Source organism: Micropterus dolomieu, linkage group LG20, assembly GCF_021292245.1.
Source record: "Micropterus dolomieu isolate WLL.071019.BEF.003 ecotype Adirondacks linkage group LG20, ASM2129224v1, whole genome shotgun sequence".
Classification (NCBI taxonomy): Eukaryota; Metazoa; Chordata; class Actinopteri; order Centrarchiformes; family Centrarchidae; genus Micropterus; species Micropterus dolomieu.
The window spans coordinates 21,930,533-21,954,306 of NC_060169.1; the positions used below are offsets into that span (position 1 = coordinate 21,930,533).

A 23,774-nucleotide genomic window follows, 5' to 3' on the forward strand; every position below is an offset into this window, starting at 1 on the left:
GGGGGGGGGGGGGGGGGGGGGGGGGGGGGGGGGGTGTTGGATGGGAGTGGACGGCGGGAAAATAGACCATTGGCTGTGGTGCACTGGTGGAGGGGGGTTGTGAAAATAGATGTGTTCCCCAGTGTTAGTGCGAGTATGTGTGTTAGAGTTGTGATGTCAGTGTTCCACTGGTGGCGGGCAGGGGTAAAGGTCTGTGGTTCAGCTCCGCTCCACAGCCAGAGGGGCTGGGGCCATGCTGGCAACAGGGTGAGGGGTGACAAAGCTCCAAACGAGCGCTAAGCACTTGAAATGAGCCCTCAGGGCCAGCCCATGGACTAGCTTTGCCTAAGAGGGTTACTAATATCACCCCACAATGGACAATTCCCTTTGGCTTACTAAACACCCCAAAGACCCGGTTCTTAAGGAAAATGGCATTTCATGCTGCTTGTCGTTCACAATCTCTACATAAAGCAGTGGTTATTTGTGGATATCACATCAGTGTTTTCAAAGTTTTTAAAGGTTTCTGTAATGTTTTGGTTATGAGTATAACAATGTTGCATAAACCTTAATATTCCAAGATCCAGATAGACTGAGTTTTATAACTGGAGCTTAAACAGGACCTTACTCACACAAAACAACACCATCAAAGGCATTCCACTGGTGGTAACGGCTTGCTAATGACTTGAGTATTAGGTGCTAATTTAACGAGTCATTTCTTCCATAGGGTTTTAGCCACACTTTCAAACGGCCTGTGTCACTGTACAGCTTATAACTATGGGAAACCCAACACCTTGTTGGAACACATGACGGCTGGTCTGGCTGTTCCAGTCAGATTAGCCGATGCTGGAACATGCTCATGGAAGTGACACGATATTAACCATGAACACCTACTTAATGTTGTAACATGGTCAGCATATTGTAAGCTCTACAAAGTCAGTTAAATGAGCGAAACTGAACTGTATGACTAAGCCGAAGTCCTTACAATCATGAAATGTCAACCAAGCAATCTGGCTATCTGCTGTCATGCAAGAATAAGAATTTCCAGTTATATTTGATGCAAACAAGATTTTTTGTTTTAATGGATTTATATAACACGAGTCCAGTATTCATGGACAGTGGTCACATTAGAGGTGATACCTTTTGCCAATTCCATTTCCCTGAGCATCACAGCTGTAGTGCAGCCACTGTGAACTAATGTGTACAGCTGTCCATGACATTTCTACAACCAGCCAAGGGTCAAAATGGTAGCACAACAAAATTGGTAGAGATTTCCCAGACTTGCTGGTCTATCCAGTCACTAAACCAAGCTAAATCACCTCCCAGTGGCGTAATCCCTCACCCCTCTAAAGTTACACTGCATTGTGTGGGAAATCATTTGCTGGACCTATAGGAACTAGTATTAACTTCAGCACACCAAAACCCAAATAATGAGGTGATGTACTTTTCCATTGGAGAAGCGAACTATCATCAAATTTACGTTGCAAAATTCAGAGAATACTTCCGCTACCTTGGCAGAAAAAAATGCAGAAACAACGCAGCACAAATCCCATCACTTTGGTAATTCTAGCCCACCTGCACCTAACAAAAGCCGAGAAGAAGCTCTTCCTTCCTCTACTTTTGTGGTAACAAAGAGTGCAACACGATCCCCGACCTTGCCCTAAGAATAACCTGTTGACAAGGGAAGTTTTTATCCCTGACGTAGTAATTTTTCAGGAAAATTTGTAATTTTGTTGTTCTTCCTCATTGTTTATCACTTATGTGATTTTTAAAAATAAATAAATGTCAATACATGTAGTTTTTGTCAGGGCAGTTTGGACTTCATTCCTGCAGCATCAGTAGCTTGTAATCTTGGTAAGTATGGAATTTAAACTTAAAATTTCACCTTACATGTAAAGATGGGTGCGTTTTCCAACTCTATGCTATCCTTTTGACATGCATGACGTTTTGTAAGTAGAAGAAGGAAGAAACAAGTGTACTACACTGGAGCTCATCTCGAGTTTCTTTTTGGTAATAGGGTGATGGTCACCTGCTCGCCATGTCACCTGCTGCCTGATCCAGGATAATCTGAGAGGCAGCCATACAGACATTCAGGCGGACTGACAGATAGACAGATACAGACACAGGCTCCTCATCTCTTCTGCTTCATGGCTAATGCATCTGACAGAGTAGGCAGGAGGCAGGCAGAAGGATGAGTAAGCATTTTGAGTGTAATTATATTCCCAAACACTGGAAGAATGGGAAGGGACTAACAACTGACTGCATTTCATTAAAAGTGAGCATGTCCAAACAGGAAATTGATTAGCTGACATTATTTCAAGGTTTTTTAATACCTAATGGAATGTTTATTCCTGTTCTCTTGAATAGCTAGCTCCTCACTTACCCTTCACGCTCCACAGCCTGATGTAAAACAGCATTTGATAGTATCTGTCATGTCACTAAACATAACATGCATGAGAATCAGCGAGCTCCACGATGCTTCTGAATAACCAAATGGACAAACAAGGGCCAAAGTGTAACTGTGCTGTAACACAACAACTTGACTTGTTATCTCCGTCGTCGTCATCATCTTTAACTGATCCCTCCTCTGGGGGCCCCTGCTCGGGCCTGTCAAGAGCTTTGACAGGGGAAGCAGCGTGGGGCCATTTTGTCTCTTTTCAGTTCGGTTTTATTTTCTCTTTGGAGGGCAGTGTTGGTATGGACCGTGGGCGTTGTAGGGTGAGGGGGCGAGGGCACATTGACCCTAGTGGTGGTGGGTAGTAAGGGGGGGTTAGTTGGTGTTATGGACTTGGGCACAGTCAGGGAGTGCTGGTCCACCCCTGGAGTGACATGCTGCCTGGGGAGAAAGGGAGAGGAATATAGGGCGTAGAGTACAAACATGTCTAAGTGCTGCCTTCACTACCAATAGGCCCATAGCAAAGAGCGCGGCTGCATGGGTTATGACAGCATATCTGGGGGACCTCTTGTGCCCTCCACCCCTCAACTACACATTTTACCCCCTCAAACAATGACTCTGATATAAACATCCTCAGGTTAAAACACCACTGACACTTTTGGTAAGAACAGGTTTTCAAGAGCTATATAGATGTCCTGCTATAATAATCACACTTCTGTCTGAAGGTAACAAAATCCGCTTACTAACTAAACTCACTAATTAACACTATCGCTATCAATACCTAAATGTAAAACTACAAGTTGTGGTTTTTGGAGGTGTTTAGTGCAGGACTATTTCTTGGCTGGGTACAGCGATGTTCCAGAGTTGCTTGGCAACGTCACACAAAGATATAAAGCGAATAAGCATATTTCCCAAAATGTCTACATATTTCTCTAAGATCACTGTCCTAACTGGCCCTGTCACTGCTTCAGCCAAAAAGAACCCAGCACATTACCAAGAATATTTTGGCATGCATTATTCATGCTTTTTTCTGTGTTGCACTCAGTCTACAAGTGCATACACCCATGTACAAAAACAGACAGACAGACACACACTGCCACTTGCTTATGCATGTGTCACACAGAGGTATTTACAACACTAGTGCACAAAGCCTGCTAGTACAACTAGGTTTTCCTGAACCCAGCCTTCCCTCCAACAGAAAACCTTATTTCTCCCTTGTCGTTTGCGCTGTGATGGAGTTCAGGCAGTTTACAGGCATAACATTTGGCAAAGCGAAAGGTCGTCTGGAGGTTACTGTGTCAGCCTGGGTAAGTGGCTGACCCCTTGGGAGGGGCGGGGGCGACCACACTCACAGAGGAATAGTATGTTGTTGTGCTAGCAAAAGACCAGGATGGAATGGGGCACGGATGAAACAACATATAATTTATCATTTGAAATATTTGCAGTATCAACATGATGATGTTAAAGCTCCCACCACAAATTTGTGAACCTCTTCTTGGGACCATCTGCTTACTAGTACTTGTCCTGCACAAAGTTTTATGACTCGCAAAATTATATATATTATATATATGTACAACTATATATTATATTAGATAGATAGATAATAGATAGATAGATAGATAGATAGATAGATATCTCTTCTGTTTACTCATCAGTAAAGGAGATTGACTGTAGAGTAGAAGGAAAATATTTTAACTGGGAACTGCCTGTCCAGGATCATGTACTCGGCTCATGTTCAACAGCTTGAAATTTTCAGGAACTATGCAAGCAATCAAATGCATCACACGGATAACTTGGATGGCGATATGTAGCCAGAAAAGTTGAAGAAAAGAGATGTAACTTCCATTTCTGTGTAACACAGGACAGGAAGAGAAGATGAATCAGGAAGAAGCTTAGTCTTCATGTCTAAGTGAAATGAAGAGGACAGTAAATGAACAGTGTGTAAGCATTTGATGTTGACCTGTTGTGAGTATACCTAAGAATGGTTTGTGCACCTGTATGTGTGCATCTTAACCATCTTAGAAACAATTGCGCAAAATAATGTGCTTATGTCTTTGGAATACTTTTGATGCCTTTGTGGTTGTACATATGTGTGAGAGTGTGTATATGTTTGCAAGCATCCGTGTCTGTTAATCTGCCTGGATGAATAAAGGGGGGTGGGTATAATCCATCACCAGTTGATAGTCCTCACAAAAAAGGAGCCCTTTTTGCTGAGAGGACAGCCCTTGTGTGGACAAAGACCACCATACTGGGGACTTCATAGGACCCAGCTGAAAAGGTGTTGCCCAGAGTAACCCCATTCACATTAACAGGCATGCTGGCCAAAGCGAGTCATTACTGCTGACTTGGACCAGCCGGGCCACACATAGACAAGCCTAGAGCCTCTAAGGCCATTCACTCCACATCAGCCCACAGGCATACAGCCTGAACTCTGCCACTGGGGAGCATCTAGAATTGTTACCATTCTATTCGACTGTCTGTCTTGAGAGCTTCAATATATGCAGCCTTTGAGTAAATTTATAAAAAAAAACATAAAAAAGCATGAATATACAGTTTTAAAGGGCAGGATTTGAGTCTTTGAGTGTTCATTAAAATGTGCCAATAATTTTATGTGCCAAAATTTATGTGGCAAAAAAGTAGTCATTCCAGGCCTTACTAAAACATCTGTATTTTAATACATTTAGCATTTTATTTTGTAAAAGGAAAATCCTTTGGAAGAAAAAATGTTGTCAACAACATAACATAATAAATTAGTTTTCTTAAGAGCATAGCATTATAACATAATACAAAATTTCTGGCAAATTTGTGATTTGGATTAAATCATTTTCTTACAAGCTATTTTATATTTAGTCTTGCAAAGGCCTTGGATATTACAAATCAAATTTATTTATTGGGATAAATCCCTTGAGATGATCTCATTTTCAAAGGCATCCTAAAATTTGGCAATATTTTAGTATTCGCATCCACTCTTCGTCCCCCTACCACTGTCATTTGTGACACTCTGAAATGAGGGTCACCTCTTGCACAGTTACAGAGAGGAACAATGAGAGAAAAGCAGATGTGCTCTCAGTGGACTGGAATCACTGGGGGCTGAAATGCTTCGTCCACTAATCTATTGAACTCTTAAAGGCACTCTGATCTTCACTCTGATACAAACTTACAGAATAATATAAAAAAAAACACGCAGAAAGGAAAAGCAGATCCGACAAAACACTAAACGGATATGTTGAAACGAAAAAATGTATTGGATAAAAATCTAAAATCTAAGCTGAATATCCTTCAATCTAATAGCTAATTATATTCAACGTAGCTAACTAGACACATTATGCATTGCATCCTCTGACACACAGACACACTTCATTCACCTGCCCCCCTCCCCCCTCTTCCTCTTCCCCTATTTGTCCTCCATCCCCACCCCACATCCACCACTGCTCTCCACTCCATCATGCTCCCTGTGGGCAGGTGGTTGTGTAAATTTAGCCACAGCTAGGTGAGGTGCTTCCTGGGTAGACTGTTGGCAAAGCCACCTTTAGGGTGTTCAAGATGTCAGAGGGAATGAGACATCACCTCGGTTGCCCTGTCAAAAAATTCACCACCTTCCATTTTCCCCATAACCTCTAGGTCCTAGAAGCATGGTGGGTGATGGGGAATGCTTGTTTTGTGTTTTTTAAATTTTGCCTGAAACACACCAGCCATTAACAAACCTAGAGCGCTGGCTGAGTGTTAATTGTGAAGCATTACTAAAACCATTAAAACATTGAGCCAGGGCCCGGGGAGACTGCATGCTAAAGTTAAAAATCAGAGCGACAGTGCTAAATGCATGTGAAACCCTCTCTGCAAATGACCCCAACAAGAGGTGGCACAGCAGCGAAACATAACACGTTAAAAAACTATGAAAACTGTTAATGCAAAAAAATATATAATGGCATTACGATGAATTTAATTTATAGATGTTAGGTAATTTTAATCTGCAATCTGTACAGATTAGTAAAAGGACACTAAATACTAGACAATGGGATTTAGACTTTTCATCATTTTCAGAACTATTATAAAACACATTTAATATCAAAAGTCGAAATAAGACGTTTGCAAAATGTCATAGTGCAGGTGTTTTAATAGAAACTCCTTTTTCACAACAACCTTCCACACAGGCAAAAGATTGTTTTATTTCACTGTCTGAAGCCGGTGGGCTGGCTTTTGGACTGTCTCATCCTCTCTGCACGTTAGCTTCTCAGCAGCAACTGTTACGACAGTTTGCTAACCCACAACTTGGCTAACGTAAATTACATTACATACTGTGTCGTTGTTCGCTTTGCATCATGGTGTTTCTCCAGAATCACACACCCCACCTTTAAGGCTGTAGCTGTGCCTAATATAAAGCAGTATCAACTTTTAAATGCGGCTGGGATGACCACACTTTCAGCAACACACGGAAACAGGAGCGCATGGTGGTAACGTTCGTTCATCTGTTCATCATATTTTTTTGTTGAAGCACATTACACATAGTTCACAAATAATGGGACACAGATTTTAGTTCCATAGACACACATTTTTATTAGCTATTTTTGACAGCAGTTTTCTATTTGCAGTGCACACATTTAGTTAACTTTCTTCATCAATTTTTCTAATATTAGGTTTAATTTAGCTAAAATTATCTTTGTTCATTAACTGAAGTTATTTTCTGGGGTGTTGCTGCTGGAGGTGTCTGGCTGGCCAGCAAAAGAACTTGAAGCTGAATAGTGTTGATGGACAATTGGACTGTACCATGTTCTCCTACATCACGGGGAGGGGAAGTGATTTCTAGTTTGAGTTTTTTATGTTCTTTCTTTGACAGTTTTGTGATATTATTATTTCCATTAGTTAATATTAGGTAACACTATCATGACATGTTTGTAGTTATTGTAGTTTGTTTATGTATCATGTCTTAGTCTATTCCCCTTCGGTGCCAGAATGGTCTAATCAGCAACTATATAAGTCACCCCCATGTCTCAGTCTTGTTAGGTCTGTTTAGTTGACCTCTTTCATGGGCCGAGAACTTTATTATATCTTTTGTTAATGAGCTGCTTTGATTTATTTATTTTTGGGAAACTTTATTTCTTACTCCTCATGCGTGCCAGGTTGGTCCTCACAATGGACCACATTATGAGACAGACAATCACTATTTAAGAATACATTTGTTAAAGAACAATAAAAATATTTAATGTTTTCAAAGTAATACAAATAGGTGTCAATAATAATAATCATTACTGTAACAGGCCAAATGCCATGTGCAAAATTACGTAGAAATCTGAGGTCGGAGGCTCCAAAGATGTCAGTCAAACTTTTGTACCATCAAAGTTTCAGATGTGGATGATTAGGAGTCATGGGCAGCAAATTGTTTTAGATTTGACTGAAAATGAAGGACCTATCAATATTTAAAAAAAAAAAGAAAAAAAAAAAAGGCTAAGTGTGAAGTGTGCTGCCCCTGAACAGTGTGTATCTGCAGGTAGCATGCTGCAGTAGCACATTGGTTAGCAATATGACTATCAATCACAATTAATATCCATCCATCCATCGTCAACCGCTTATCCTGCGTACAGGGTGTTAATTACTAATTTAACAAAACTGCACCTGACAAAATGAACAGAACGGATGAATTCAGTTCCAAAACTCACTCAAAACTTCTGAAGTAGTCCGTAATTACTGAGCCTTTCTTTTTGTGAATAGAGTTTTTGGAAACTTGAAAGGTTTTCTGTGGTTAGGATGGTTAGGTTTGTTTATCAAAAACCTTTGATCACAAAACCACAAAAGCTTCAGGAGACTAATGAGTAAGGATATTAGTTTGACGGTGTGTAATTAGTGTGCAATTATGTTCTATGAAGTATAGCTTCACATAAAAAAGAACTAAGAAGAAGAGTAAGTGCAGCGACGGCTACAGAGGGCTGTGGAGTTGAAAAGAATAACAAAATTGGAAACCGTTCCAAATGTGACTATCAGCTTCTTCATTCTGCCCCGATGTCGAGTTAGGCGTTTTGCTGGGAAATGGGCGGCCTGCCAGATTGGGGCCAAGTCAGAGTTGTCAGGGGATTACAGTTCTGCCTTGCTCACTGCAGGGGGTGCGGAGTGGGCCTCAATTACCCTGGAGCGGCGTGTTTGATTTGGCCGGGCACTTTTGGGGACCGACCAAAACCTGAATAATGCACCATTAGCAACTCAAAATCCTGCCCTAAAATGAGTCCACTTACGCATCACATACAGTAATTGTGTGCCTATCAAAGGATGGCAGGTCTACACCAATTACCCTGATAACAACAAAACAATCTATGCATAATATTATCTGCCGAACACCTGTGGGCAGTCTCAAACATCCAAGCTTCCCGGTTTGGAACTCTCATTTAAAAGTCTGTCACCAACACAATGCTGTGAAAAGAAGTGTCAACTTTAGAGTGCTAAAACACGAAAATGCAACGTTGCTCTGAAATAATAAAAAAGTGTGAAGGTAGAACTTTCTATGCTTCTATTTACAAATATGGGAGACGGCAGACAGAGAGAGAGAGAGAGAGAGCGTGAGAGCGAGAGAGAGAGAGAGGGAGATCCCCCTACTCTGGCTACAGTTGGAGCTGTGCAATTGAATTTCACAGGATATGAGGCAGCAAATGGCATGTAAAGGCTGAAGCGTCAGACGGTTGCTGCCACACGGGCCAGACAGATAAGGGAGGTGTAAGTGAAATCATTAGGTAACTCTGCAGGACATCAGGGGCAGTTTGAGGTTGGCAGGGGGCTATGAGAGCCAGAGGTCCTCCTTGAGCTCCATTGAACACCCACTCAGCCTGGTATACATGCACTTACAAACACACAGGGAAAATCACTTATACAAACACAAGCCGCAAGACAAATAAGGGCTCAAGACAGAGACAAGCCAACAACCAAGCGCTGTTTTTTTTTTTATCTCTCCACACCAGCAAATACAAGCACATGAACACACACATGGATATGTACTCATGCATACATACACACACACACACCACTTCAAACTGCAGACGCCTCATTGAGGTATCAGCCGCGGTGATTGTGTTTGTCCACCTGGGTATGAAAGAGCCATTCTGGCCTGTGTGGAGGAGACAGCAGTGTGGTACAGCTCAAGCCGGAGCCCAGCTAGGCTACGTCTGTCTCAGGCTCTCAGGGAGGGGAGCAGCCAAGTGTGGATGCACCTCATTACCTCACTCATCCACACACCAATTACCCCTAAATAAATACACCCAGCCCACAGGCAGCAACAATGACATCCAGCCTGAAAGGGAAGAAAGGAAGCCGTTCAGAAAGCATTTGCACGCACAGAAAAGTGCTGTTGGATAATGATGAAAAAAAAGTACAGAGAAAAGAAGGAAAAAGAAGAACATGCAGGGGGCTCCAAGTCTTTTAAAGAGCTCAAAGACGAGACTGAGAAAGAGAAAGAATGAAACAAACACAGGGCAAGCAGAGTGAAGTGATTCAGAAAATGATAATTTCTTGCTAAATTTCACCCAACACATCCGCAAATGATTGTTGTGGCGGGGGAGGGGCAAAGTTTAATTGTTTTAATGCATGCAGCCATGAGAAAGCTCTGCCGCGGACTAAAATCACTGTAGAGCCGACGCATATTTGCATGTAAGACGGACCGCACGGGGTAACGATAATAGCAGTGTGTCCGAAGGCCAGAGAACATTGGCTAAAAGGGGAACAAGCTGGCAGCCAAAGAGTTTGATCCCTAGAAAGTTTGAGAAAATATGGCAGGTGACATGAAATGTGACAAGAAACACTATCTGTGACAGCCACAAATATGAGAAAACATTTTAAGCTGTTAACAGGGAAAAGTCTCTGTTACTGGAGTGAGAAGGTGAGCGAAGGATGCAGAAAAGGTGTGTGGCAGAGAAAAGAAGACAGATGTGTTTTCAGGGAAGGGGGGTACAAACCAGGAGAGAAAGCCAAGAGTTCCTTCATGCCCCCCCCCCCACCACCACCACCACCACCACCTTCCTCCATGTGGGATCTTTCTGCATGAGTGACTCTGTCATACCTGGGGGACAAAAATGGTCTCTCTCTCTCTTCCTCTGTCTGTCTCTCTCTAACCAAGTTCCTTCCTACCTCTCCTCTTTTCTGCCTGTACTGTGACTATGGTGAGCCAAGCCTGGTTAGTCGTGTGCTACTGCCTTGCAATACAGCCTGAGGAGTAAAGGAGTAAGTGACAGGCTATTTTCTTCAAATATTATCATCATTAATAATGTATTTAAAAGATTCAAATGAATAAACGTCCTTAATTCTAATTAATTCTAAATGTTGATCAAGTAACAACTTGTACAGTAAATCAACCACTTTTATTTTGGCACCCAAAGGCAAAAGAGATGATTCACTTCCTACTCTGACACCTGAACGTTCAGGTGATGAGTGGAACTGTAAGTCACTGAGGGTGGTGTGTGGGGGGGGTGCAGCAGGACGTTATTCTTGATAGGCTGCTATCCAGTCACCATGTACGAGCATATCCCAAACTTGAAAATAAACCCTCATGACCAGAGCCAACGGGTTCACCTGACCAGAGGCAGATTCCTGGTTAACAAAAACAATGGCTGGGAACATATCCGTTTTCCAAGCTGATGATTCGGTATAATAAACAGAAGGTGATGGATGGAATGGAAGTGAAAGGAGCAGGTTTATTAGGATTCCTGTTGGAGGGCTAATTGAGGTAGGGCACAGTGTGCAGGTTTGGTGCAACAGGTGGGTGGAGTAGTGTTGACATGCTGTGGCAGCATAGTCAGGATTCCTAGTGTATAGCTCAACCCTTAGCTGGAATCAAACTGCATGGGAATCCCAGGTTTTGTCCCATACAACACAACAGGCAAGGCCTATCAAGACCTACTGGCCTTTTGTTAACTACTGTGTCTTTTACTCAGGTTCAGCTAGTGTGACCTGCAGCTGCACCTAAAAATAGAAGGCTCCCTTCACCCTTTTCCCCCTCTTCTTCCCTGTTTGACGTGGCCTGGAGGTTCCTCCTGGGAGCTTAAGTGTTTTAAATTTCCTGTACCCTACAACACTTGTACATGTAGCTGTCAAACCCTGCAGCAGCCTTCATACACAATTATATACTGTGAACACACCACATTATCTTTAACATTTATGTTTCTTGTTTTTATTTGATTAAAAGTCTGTAGGCACACACACATGCAAACTCACATTTGTATGTATCAGCAAGGTTTCTCAGAAACCGTGTGAAATATGGAGGAAATGCAACTGCAGCACTTGATCCTCCTTCGCAGAAAAGGTTTGCGTGACCTGTGAGATTTCACACAGCACCTGTGCCTAAGAGGAATGTACAGGAGATATGCAGGATCCTCGAGTACACACCCAGAAATGCTTGATGATCTGTACGATACACAAACACACCAAAAGAAAATCATCCTGTTTTTGTTTGTATTCATCCAAACATGTCCAGTTGGCAGGAAAACATAAATGATTTTTCTCACTCATGATGTAAATTTGAGAAATTGCAGCTTTCAGACCACTGAGATATGGATAATGCAAATGAGGCTTCTGTTCAATATTATGAATCCTTAATATTTTGAACAGTGCGTTGTGCAAATTCTATATGTCTTTGCGGCAATGTTTAGTTTGTGACACCGTGCTATGACTTACAATAACGCTCATAAAATGGATTCTTATTCTGATTCTGTATTTCAATAGGGCACTTTTAAATGCGCCAATGCAGAGGAATCTCAACGCAATGCAACATTATCCATCACTGCACTATGTTGGCCAATCAGATATTTTTTAGAGAAAAAGCCTATGAAAGCTCTTTTGTAAAGCCAATGGTTTAATTCTACTGTTTATTTCGACTTTTATATCACTACAACGCAAGATTAATCATAATCCTTCACTGGTTGTCTAATGTAAATAACATGAGTGGTGCTAATAAGGAAAGATGGAAGACATGTCCGCAGAGAGGCAAATCTTTGCTCTCTTCTACTTCCTCATGCAAATTACTTTTTGCTTATTTCTGTATGAGCATGCAGGTGTGACATTGTTTGCTGATCAGTTCAAGAGCATGACCTGTTGAGACAGGTATTGGTAAAGCCTGTTGTGGATTAGTAGGATTAGTATCCTGTCAGAGGTGTTAAGTGTTTAAACTGTCAGGTTACACTGAAATAAAGCATCACGCATATAAATACTAAGTACACTAATCCTAATATCTTACTTTTTTTCTTCACCGAACAAGTAGCAGAAATGTTCATAACTGTTACGTGGAATGCATGGATAAAAAAACTGTCACTTTAAAATGCTATTTTAAAGTACTTGAAAGACTGAGTGAGATTAACTACATAACAATTTCATCACCATTAACACACATTGTAAATGCATATCATCTGTATATCCATCCACTCAAGAGAACCCCTCTTAATAAGTAGGCACACTATGACACAACTTAGAAAACACTAACATCTGAGTGGGGAGAATTTTGTACGGTGTCAATGTAAAAGTGACTGGGTCTGCCACAATGTAATCTAACAATCCGTCATAATAGCACAATCTCAGAATTAGCAGGACAAAAACGACGCATCCCAGTTATATGGGCCATATACATTGGCAAACACACTTACTTCATCTGCCAAATCCCCAAATTAACACCTTTTTGGTGAGAAAGCTCAATTTGGAACACATCACACCAACACCACAGCTGGCATTCAAGGGTAAAATTAATTACTTCAGATACATGTGCTTCCTCTCAAAGTGGCAGACTTATTTGCATTGAGGAACATTCAGCAGAAGTAATCGATGCACACGCAAAATACGGCCACCCGATGACCCCGGCCCCCGTCTCAGAGTCCCTCCCCGTCCCCAAAGCCCTGACGGCTCAGCCATGCATGGAGGAACAAACACAGGTAGCGAGAGCAAATCAGACTGCAACAAAACACAGAAAACATGAATGGGAAGCATTACAATGACGGGCTGGATGCAGGACAATGGGCCCGACATTAAACAAACGGCAAATCCCAGGATGGGTTGCAGGAGTATGATACAGATTACAGGCACCTAGTCCCTGCCTGGGGAACAGGGGAGAGGGAGAAAAAAGGACACAATATTGCAATCTGACAGCTGACGTCTTCATATAAATGTATGAATTTACATTCCAATTAGAGGAAATTTACATCTTAATCACAGAGAGCAGTGGTGTTGGTCCCTCGGTTAGTGTGTTGCTACGGTAATGAGGTGGGATGCTGCTGTGCTCTCTCATCCAGACAGTGATCTGTCAGCAGACGACACCTCCCTGTTATGAGGGAGCTGCACCCTTAAATGCAACCGCCAGCACCATCCTGTAATATCCGCTGAAATCTGTCTTAAATACCAACAAGGTGTGAGCTGCCACCCGAGGATAATATGGAGTTTGAAAAACATCAAACATATCTTAAATACAGTGCACTGAACCAGGAGTGTCTTTAACTGTCACTCAAGTGACAAGCTTTCAGTGGTCTATGGCATTCCATTTCTAATTTCCATACTAATAATGGGTATATTATCTTTAATGGTTTAACATTGTTTTATGGCATTTGAAATGCACGGTGAAGCCATCTGTGGAAGTACTCAAACATATCATGTCATCAGATCACATGCTGCTGTGGCGCTAACAAAGACAAAGTAAATGGGTGAGATGGAAGGATTGTGAATCTCTCATCAATATCCTTCTGGTAATCATTTACATCACTGTAAACCATCGTGTCCGAGCTCACCCCAAGGAAAGCATACAAGTTGGTCAGGGGGCGTGCGTACACTTGTGGAGAGAGAAGAAAGGCAGGCAAGTACAGATTATTGAGAGGAAACAGTAAATGTCTGCTAAAAAGAAGAACTTGAAGTTCAAGTTTGTAAAGTCTATTTGAGGACAAGTGTTTTGGTCTAGTTCAATTAGAAGACAAGAGCTTCTGGTTTGAGGTTTTGGGGAGTGAAACCACACAGACAAGGCTATGGCCTGGACACGGTCCTTTCGTAAGCTCACAACAGAAAAAGACCACAGACTTTTAATGAAAACTTAAACACTGAAACTTCGCTGAAACAACTTCCATCCAGTGAAATCATTTACTCGTAGAGCAGCGCTGACTGCTGACAATGCAATCAGGAGGAGCAGATTAGCTACCACCACATAGGAGAGCACATAAATCAGTTTAACACAGTCCTTTGCCATCCTCACGCTTGAATTTAATACAGGGATGTGTGAACAAAAAATTGGAGGTAAATGAGGCATGGCTTCTTTATCACCTACCACATAGCCAATCAGGCTTCTCCCGTCGGAGACACTGCTCTAATGGCTGATATCTATGGAAGCAGCCCATTACTGGATACTGCCTGTAATTAAGACAAGTCAGATTACACCAGGCCAGTGCCTCCTCTCTGATAAGTAGGCTGCCATTAAGGCCCGAAGTGGTGATGCACTTATACATTGAGAAAAGATAGAGGGTTCATGTAGTTTCAATAAAAAAGAAAAAGAAAAAAAAGACTGAAAAACATTGCATGTCCAGAGTAGGAGTAGCAGATACGTGGGGTGTGGCTAGATTCCACTTCAGCCTGTAGGGTGTTTGGAGAGGATGCCTGGAAGCTGCACACTCCCTCTTTGGCACTTATCTTGCATATTCTAAACTTTCAGATTGATTCCCACAGCAGTGCTGCCACCTCTCCAAATCTGCCTTTTTTTTGGTGGTGGTGGTGGTGGTGGTGGGGGGGGGGGGGCAATTGAGTTTAGCTTGAAAGTTAACCATGATTACAAAATCTTAAAACAGCCGCCAGCGAATAACATGCCAAGCTGACTTTGTGTCTGGTAGCAAATGAGGTGAAAGGGGTGAATGTGAAGGCTGTTAAGTTTGGATAAGGGCTCTGAATGTAGAGAGAGAGCAACACTCTTAAAAAGCTCGCTATGATTAAAAAAAGAGGAGTAGAGGGAGGGAGCCTCTGACAAAAGGAGGAGTGAGAAGGAGACAAAAAGAGGGAGTACAAGTGCGTTTGAGACGGGAAAGCACTTCATTCTGTACACAGAGTGACCTTGCTAACACTCTGTCTGCTCTAATATTCACCACTACACATGCTTTTGTGTGCTATTCCTCGCCCATCTAAGCATGCAAACTCTCCTCTCAACACACACACTGCTCATTATACAATTTCACAAGCCGGTTGTCCAAGACTTGCACACACATTAACACTCTAGCACAGATTCAAAGACATGCACAAGCACCGAAATGTGTTATCTATTGAGGGGCGCAGGAAATTCACTGTACTGATTTCATTTTGTGCATTACAGACTGTCTCCTCGTAAGACTTCTGTTGACACAGAAAGCTCAAATGATGACTGCAGAATGTCAGTGTTTTTAGGGATGTGCATCAAAGGAGACTGTTCACTTTCATGTCCTATGAGAATTATCTGGAGTGTGACATTCATTGGGATCTCAATAAGTGAAAACTTTGACATCTGCAACAGAGACGGGAAAATTCCCATTATACCTTCGAGTGAACAGACAATATTAAATTTCTTCAAACTTTTTGAACACCAGTTAAGCTGAGGTGTATGTTTGTCTTACTTTTTCTCAAATAAAGTAATGAAACAATGTTCGGGAGACTTATGATAGTAAAACTGAATTAAAAAAGATTAAATGTATGCTAAATACAGACACACAAATACACCCTAACCCACACACAGGCATTCACACTGGGCGATGAAGCAAGCGTACATGACGTCCCCATACAAACAGTCTGTGTAAGTGAGCGTACAACATCAGGCCATCAGATCACTTCCCTGATGAAGCCTCTAATAGATGTGAAACTCCAGGCCCGAGATCTTTCACACCACTGAGTCGCAACTCACATAGAAGAACAAGAGGCAAAGAATGACAGAGCAAAAAAATAAAAAATAAAACAATGAAAGAGACATGTAGTCTCTTTCAATGTGTGGGCAAAAATCTTTTTGTGATGAGGGGATCAAATAGAAATATACCTGATTTGGTTTGATTCATACACGTCTTTTTGGACCTGACAGAAAATACACTTGGTCTGTGGAAAAAAAATGATTCATAAGAATCCTCAGACTAACATATGGAGTAACCTTTGTGGCCTTCTGGGACTTGGGGGGTGGTGGTGGGGTTACGTGGGGGGGTATAACGCTCCGAGGACCGTAGGCACGCTAGGGAGAGGTGAGCTGTCACCCTCCATTACGATCACTGCCTGAATTCAGAAAGGGGGAGGGGTAGGAGGAGAGCAGGCAAAAAGAAAATACTGGTTCCTTGCTAACTGCCATCTAGAGCCATCCCTGGGCCTCACAACCCTCAGTCTACAACTGCCTCCTGGGAAACACTTGCACGCAAGTCCTCCTCATCCCTAGCTAGCAGTGGGGCATAATGTGTTTGGGGGTAAAGGGAGGGGTTTCTGTGTGTGCAGTTGGCTGTGTAAGCAGAATGTATAGATTTTGGGTAACAAAAGGACAACTGTGCATGTTTTCTTACTTGCTTTAGAGTCTATACTTAAATACAGTTTGGTTGGATTAATAATAGGAAGTGATGCAGAGAGCATCTCAAGGCAGCTCTTTTGTCATTAAAATTTTAAATGAGGACAAAGAAAAAGCAAGAGGTACTTCAGGGGCTTAATGTGATGAGACTCCTGGTAGAAACACTTTTGATAATCAATAACTGACAGAAATTTTATACTTCAAAAACATTTGCAAAGTCCCTTTCAAAATGGTATAAAGGATGGTAGTGAAACTACATAAAAATAATACTGGCAAGTCAACTTGAGAACAGCAAAGAGACATGAAATGTTTTAGCTAATTATGTGACTAATGACATGGTACAATATTATTTGCCAGTGGACAAGAAGCTTGCCTCAGATTTGACCTCTTGCTGCCTTTTGTGTGAGTTTGGGTGAGCACTGCTTAGGCACATTCTGTTCCCCAGATCCCACTCCTAACACCCCTGTCACTCATCATCACTCATCATTGTTAGGGACAAAAGGAAAGTTTGGTTAAGCCACACACTGGAGTATTCTCCCACCCAGTGCCTCCCCCCACATTTACGTATGTGTGTTAGTTAGCGCCCGCACACACACACAAATGCACAAAGAAAATGTTTCTATTTCTGCATAAACATAGGACCAGCGACTCACACATGCTCCCTAATTCATAGATGGTGTCGCAAACCTTTTGATAAGAAGCCACCATCTTGCCTTCTAACTTGCCTTTGGAAGTGTAGGCTTGTCCTTCGAACGGCCCTCTGTCTCCTCTACTGTGTGTAATTAAAGCCTATTCAGGGCTCTATATGTGTCCTAACTATCCTCCATCATCTGGCCAGGCCTTTCAATAGCCACCTGTGAACTCTGAAGGACACTTGCCCTCATAAAATTCATGAGCACTGCAACATTCAGCAGCCAGGCCAACTTCTCTCAATGGGCAACACCACTTTAACCAACTCTGTGTTGACTGTTGGGTGAATCCTTCTTAAATACAACCATATTCACAGTAGCAGGGGTTAAGTAGCTCCCATGATTAGCTGAAACAAATGCCTTTATGGTGTGTTCGGAGATAAAGAGACAGAAAGAGGATCAAAAGAGCCAATTTGTTTTCGTCAAGCAAGGACTCATTGAGGGATCTGCTGACAGAGAAAGCATTCAGAAGAAAAGCCAAAGTGTCCAACTGATCTGATATCTCTAAGCCTACTATTTTGTGATGTAAACAAATTAATGAAGTAAGAACAAATTCTGTTGTGGAGTGTAGAAATGATGGACTCCTGACAATAAGACTGTCTGCTCATGTGGATAGGCTTTTCAAAGACATTAGTCTCACATTGTAGTGAGAAAGAAAGAAAAACCTTGACAGACATGACTGAGTACTCTCATACAGAAGTATTGTTAGGGGAAAAACTTTCTGTTGACTCCAAGTCTATCTGTGATCAACACATTCCACATTAATGCAGCACAACATACATAAACTCTGAGCAGACACACACAGAGAAATACATACACACACCTCCTCCTGACCCCCCCCCCCCCCCCCCCCCCCCCAGGACACTGAGCGGTGAGAGTGTGGGAAAGTTATTTTTAGGACCCAAGCAGAGAGCCTTCCTGAGTTTGATGCTCCTGCTCCGGATCAACATTCCACCTTTGAACCACTCCAACCATGGAGCTGTTTGTGCCCATGATGGCAATTTTAACTTTCTCTGTGGACCAACAGGCATTGAGGGGACCGTTTCATTTAGGCTAGTTTAGCATTAAACCTGGTTTAGAATTACACCAGCCAAAACAGGACAACCTCTTCCTTTTACCACAATTTATTCAAGTTGCAATAATAATGTTAACATTGTTTCAGTGCAATGGACATTGTTTAGAGCGCTGGATTATTGAGCACTCAGTGTTTGGACTTTCAAATACCAACATGTAGTGTAGTTTTTTAAAAAACACACTCAAGACAAAAATATTAATAAATAAAAACATATGCACCATTGCAAATGGAGATGTTCTATTCTGTGTAGTCTAATCTGAGGAGTGACTAACTATTTAAATGTCTTTTAAATGAAACACTACACAGATTTATTTATTTATTTATATTTATATCTGTTGCTGCATCTTAAGTTGTATGTTTTTATTAACAACCATGTCCAAGTATTAGGTTTACACAACCAGTGATCAAAAGAATCTGATTTTGAACAGGATTTACAGTGAATACATTTAACACTTTGTAAACAGTTTTTAGGACTTGCACAAAAGTGCACAGACCTAAGGCAAAATTACACACTTTATTCTAAAGTCTAGGAGATAATAATAAAATGATTCAGAAGCAAAGGATACAGTGAAGACCCAGTTTATAAGCACCAGGGGGGCTAGCTTCCCCAGTCACTACCATTATGCTAATAGTGAGCCCTTTCTGAACACACTGACACATACCCTATAGTACCAAAAGACCCCATGGACGTAGGGTGGTATGTAAGTTACAGACTCTTTCCCTTTCTCTCTCTAATGGGAGCTGAAGACAACTAGGGCTACTTTAATCAGGTCTGAGTCCAATGTGGCCAGTCTTGTCTGATGGGGGCTGAGTGGTGCATGGACTATGTTAAGGGTTCACTGCTCACTGATGACACAGCTTCACTTCCAGGGCGAGTTCAGGCAGGCTACACTCTTACTCAGTCTGGCAGGAGGAGCGCATATGCCCTGTTATGTTTTGCTTTAATACTGCCTGTTTGCAAGAAACGTTTCGGCATTGTGTTGATATAATATAGAGGGCAGCACATTTGGCAAAAGCCCAAATATTCTCTTACTGAGCTTTGACCTGACTGCAGTGAACACAACTGGGCTTACTTTTTCTCAATAGGCGACAATAAACAAAAAACTCATTTGGGACCGTTTTAGCCAGTGGATGATTAGTTAATGATTTCTGAATCTTGACCTTGTCAAGACAAGCACAACCTCCATGCCTAGACTTCACAGAATGGCTGAACAATTATTCAAAATCTTATCGAAATCACAATATAGGAGGTGCAATATTTGTTAAAGACAAAATGCGTCAAAATACCATTTTAAATTAAATATTATCGTGCTGCAGAGATGTCCTGGTCTACACATCATATTCTACAAACTTTAGAACACATCTTTGTTTGGCACAGATCCCCGCAAAAATCACGCCACAATCATTTACCTATGCTTTTCAAAGAAAAAGAGAATGATCATTCCCTCCAATATCGCAAAACATATCGCAATTGCAACATCAGTCAAAATAATAGCATTAGATATTTTCTCAAAATAGTTCTACTTCACATCAGGTTACCAATGCCCATCTAGGGGGCCAAATATGCACTCCCAGCCATATAACCCAGTGGATTCTATACAACTTTTGGATTGGGTTTGGGATTCAACAAATACCCCCTACCCCAGTGAAAGCAGTTTTGCCCCCCCACACAACCAAGACTAAGCACAGACACCTCACAAGGTGAGCCTTTTCAAACACACTTGCACATTTGCAGAATAGATAGAATCCTGTTAAATAATAGATGCAAATCTGATGTATGTTGTGAATATTGTTCGGCTGAGGGGTCTGATCGCGTGCCACTGGCAGGCCTGCACCGGGCTTTCGCTCTCTCATACATGCACAAACCGTAAGCACACCTCATTCCAAAATGCAACAGAGGCTGGTGTGCACCAAGGGAGGAAGTATAAATTATTCAATTGGAATATTATTTTAAGGTCCATTCCCATCTGATCGTGATTCCCAAAGCAGACATAGGGATGACAGTCAGATGTATGGAGAACCTAAGGATTTTTTGCACGCTCCTAATAGGTTCAGGACATCCAGTAAGCCTATTGTTTACTCTCTGCGAATAGTCATTGTGATTCGCTAATGGACGTAAATATTAAATGACCCAATTCAGTTCTTTCTCCATATGAGTTCTTTTCAACATTGGCTGTTCTCTGATCTTTAGTACCAAGCATGATTTGAGACACGGGGAAGCAGATATACAACCAGGCATGGAATACAAATAAACATATAAAGAAATACACAAACAAGCCCTAAGGACTGGGTCTCTGTCTAACTCATTCTGCTTTCTACCATTCTTTCTTTCCCTCCCTTTTTATTTCTCTCTCAATACGACGGTTTGGTGCCTCTGAGGAAAAGCCCTCATTTTAATTAGACTTGACCTGAGAATCACTTAACTGCTCTTCTCTGCTTATGCCTCCCCCCTCCTCTCCAAGCCTTCGCTCTGTTCCTCACATAGGTCCATTAACACCCTTCCCTCGGCACCCACAGGCTTCAACAGGGGGCAGACACAGGCGTTGTCTTAAAGACGTTTTGAGGACATGCCAAGAAACATTAACCTACTCTACACACCTCCCTCGGACTCTTTCAGTTCGGCTTCCTCTTTTCCTCAAGTCTTCTTCCACTTAGCAACGTCATTATCTTCATCCCCTTTTTCTGCTCCCTCTTTGCTACCCCTGCACTCAGCTAATGTAGCCGGCTGATGCCAAGTTCATGTAATGTGGGATGGAAGGTCACTGGACAACTCAATTCCAGTATGATTGCAGAGTTGGCCGTGTGAGGCTTAAAAATACAGAACATAGTTAATCTAGCACTTTATCTATTAAATTTGGGTTTATTAATTGGAACAGGGTAGTTCGGCTGACAAGAGGCATCCGTGTTTATTTGCTTTTTGAGCACTCATTTGTGGGCATTCAGATCTAAAACACGCTGCGTTCAAACAGCCCCAGGTTTTGTTGGGAGTGTGTTGTTTCAGGTACTAGTAAGATGAAATACAATCCAGGTAGTCCAGTTTAAGTAAAAGATCAAGTAAAAGAGTTTCAAGGCCTATCAGATGTCAAAACACTATATAGCAGTTTATAATACTCAAGATTTTACAACTTACGTTGGCAATATTACAGTGGCAATTATTTTGTTGTTATTATTATGAGGTAAACAGTAGAAATACAGTCTTCACATTACAAAGTAATCTAACAGAAATTTCTTCTCGCATGTATTTGATTGGTCACTGCAGTGCCGTAAACGTATGACGTTGTCCCGCGTTTCAGCAAAAGTTGAGCCAGGTTCAGCATGTTTGCCAGGGCCCTCTGCGCTGGCACCCCTGCTGCATCAACGGAGATGAATGAGGGGGCTGCATTTTTCAAGGCTAAAGGCGGCTTGGATGAGGCCGTATTCAGCCTGAGGACGGATATATAGAAGCTTTCAGAAAAATCTCACTTTACCCATTTGTAATTCTGACTTGGATGTTGGTGTGAACTGCATTTACAAGTCAGAAACTGTGAATTACAATAACCCATTAATCAATTTGGCATTAGGCACAGCAAGATATTGGGTTTGAATCTGGCCCAGGACCTTCATCATGTGACATTCTTCTCTCTCCCATCTGTCTTTTACTGACTCTCTACAATGAGGACTTTAAAATGACACAAAAGACAAACAACTAGTAACATTTAACTGAAAGTTCTCAAGACTATGAAGTTTTCCTTAACCATGCATGTGTGCAGACTACACAGCCATTCAAGTGACAGAGCTCTTCAGTGTCCCAGACACCTCCAAATAGCCTCTCTAAGAGAAGACTAATTTGACACAAATCCCCGTTTTATACTGTATATGACCCCGCGACCTGCCTCTGGCACCCCAGTACCCCACAGGCACGTTCCTTGTCAGTTTAAAGGGTCAAACAAAGGTAAGGAAAATGTAATTGCATACCATCTGCATTCTTCAGAGCTTCATCCTGAATGCATCTCGCACTGTGAAACTAGTGACAGAAGCCTGTGTTGGCTTAAAATGAGCGAGTGGGAAAATTCTCACACACATAGCGTGTCATATGTACATGCGTGTGTTTCTCAAGAAGAATGCGCTTGTGCCACTGCATGAATGTTAATATCTCTACGTGTGGGAGTAAGCAATGTCTGTGTATGTGTCTATGAGTGTGTGTTAATCTTGTCTAAACACCTAACACTCCCCCTACCTGCTCAGACAGGGCCATGGGTTAATTCTGGCTTCAGGCATCATGGCTAATAACTGCTCATCTACCACAGCTTGAACTTTCGGAAACGTCAACTGTTACCGTGGTAACCTTATCACGGAACCAACAAAACGCTGATGATGGTCCCAAGTGTGGTGCTGGGAATGAATGTACTAAAACATATCAAATTAAGAAAAATAATTGATTACAAATAACCGAATACAAGAGCATGTCTTTGTTGTGTGCTGGCAAACAAATCCTTTTCCGCGTTCCTGAGGCACTAGAGGATAGAAGCATGAGTCAAACAGCAGTTAAGAAATTAGTTACCAGCATGACTTCATCCACAGTTGGGGTGACATGTAGTTGCCTGATCCAACTGGTGAGGAGCTAGCGCTGTCAATCACGTGTCATTCACCACCACCACATCATACATTAATCTAGATAGATGATACACAGCGTGAGTGCACTTAAGATACAGAAAAGGAATCAAAGGTTGAAAGAAGTGCATCGCAGCAGGAGAAGTGCACTATCAGTACCACTATGAATATGCACTGCAGAAGAAATCTCAGTAATTATATAGCCTCAGGCAGAGGAGTCCTGTAGATTGAGTAAATGAGGTGATTAGCAGGGATGGTGTGAGCTGTCACACTTCAGACACTGGACTTGGAATCCATTCACCATCTCATGTGTCAATCAGTGGCCCACCGAGGCGGTGGACCAACAGGTCAAACACAGTATGCGATGAGCCACGTAGTAGAACGGTAGTCCTGCATGCAAACTTATACACAGGCATACTGATAAAAAGCAACACCTCTGCAACGCGGGAAGCGGAGCCAACATGCACTCATACCTTTGTGACATCTCCGTCTAAGGTGATGTACAAATTAATGACAGTCAATCACAGTGCCAGAGAACACAACACGAGAACATAATAGCGT

The 23,774-nt window shown here is 42.0% G+C and overlaps 1 protein-coding gene across 6 annotated transcripts in view; it reads right to left on the reverse strand.

Moving 5' to 3' along the window:
- elp4 (elongator acetyltransferase complex subunit 4) overlaps positions 1-23,774 on the reverse strand; it is an 83,970-nt gene that overhangs the window by 32,951 nt on the left and 27,245 nt on the right. Inside the window, exon 10 of one of the 6 annotated variants that reach the window (XM_046032097.1) lies at positions 2,461-2,812. The exons of 4 other annotated variants lie outside the window; for them this stretch is intronic. In XM_046032097.1, the coding sequence (XP_045888053.1) occupies positions 2,747-2,812 (66 nt within the window). In that variant the 3' untranslated portion in view covers positions 2,461-2,746. Of the gene's footprint in view, positions 1-2,460; positions 2,813-11,627; positions 11,747-23,774 lie in introns of those variants that run through there. One more of the 6 variants, XM_046032098.1, reaches the window with a different exon arrangement.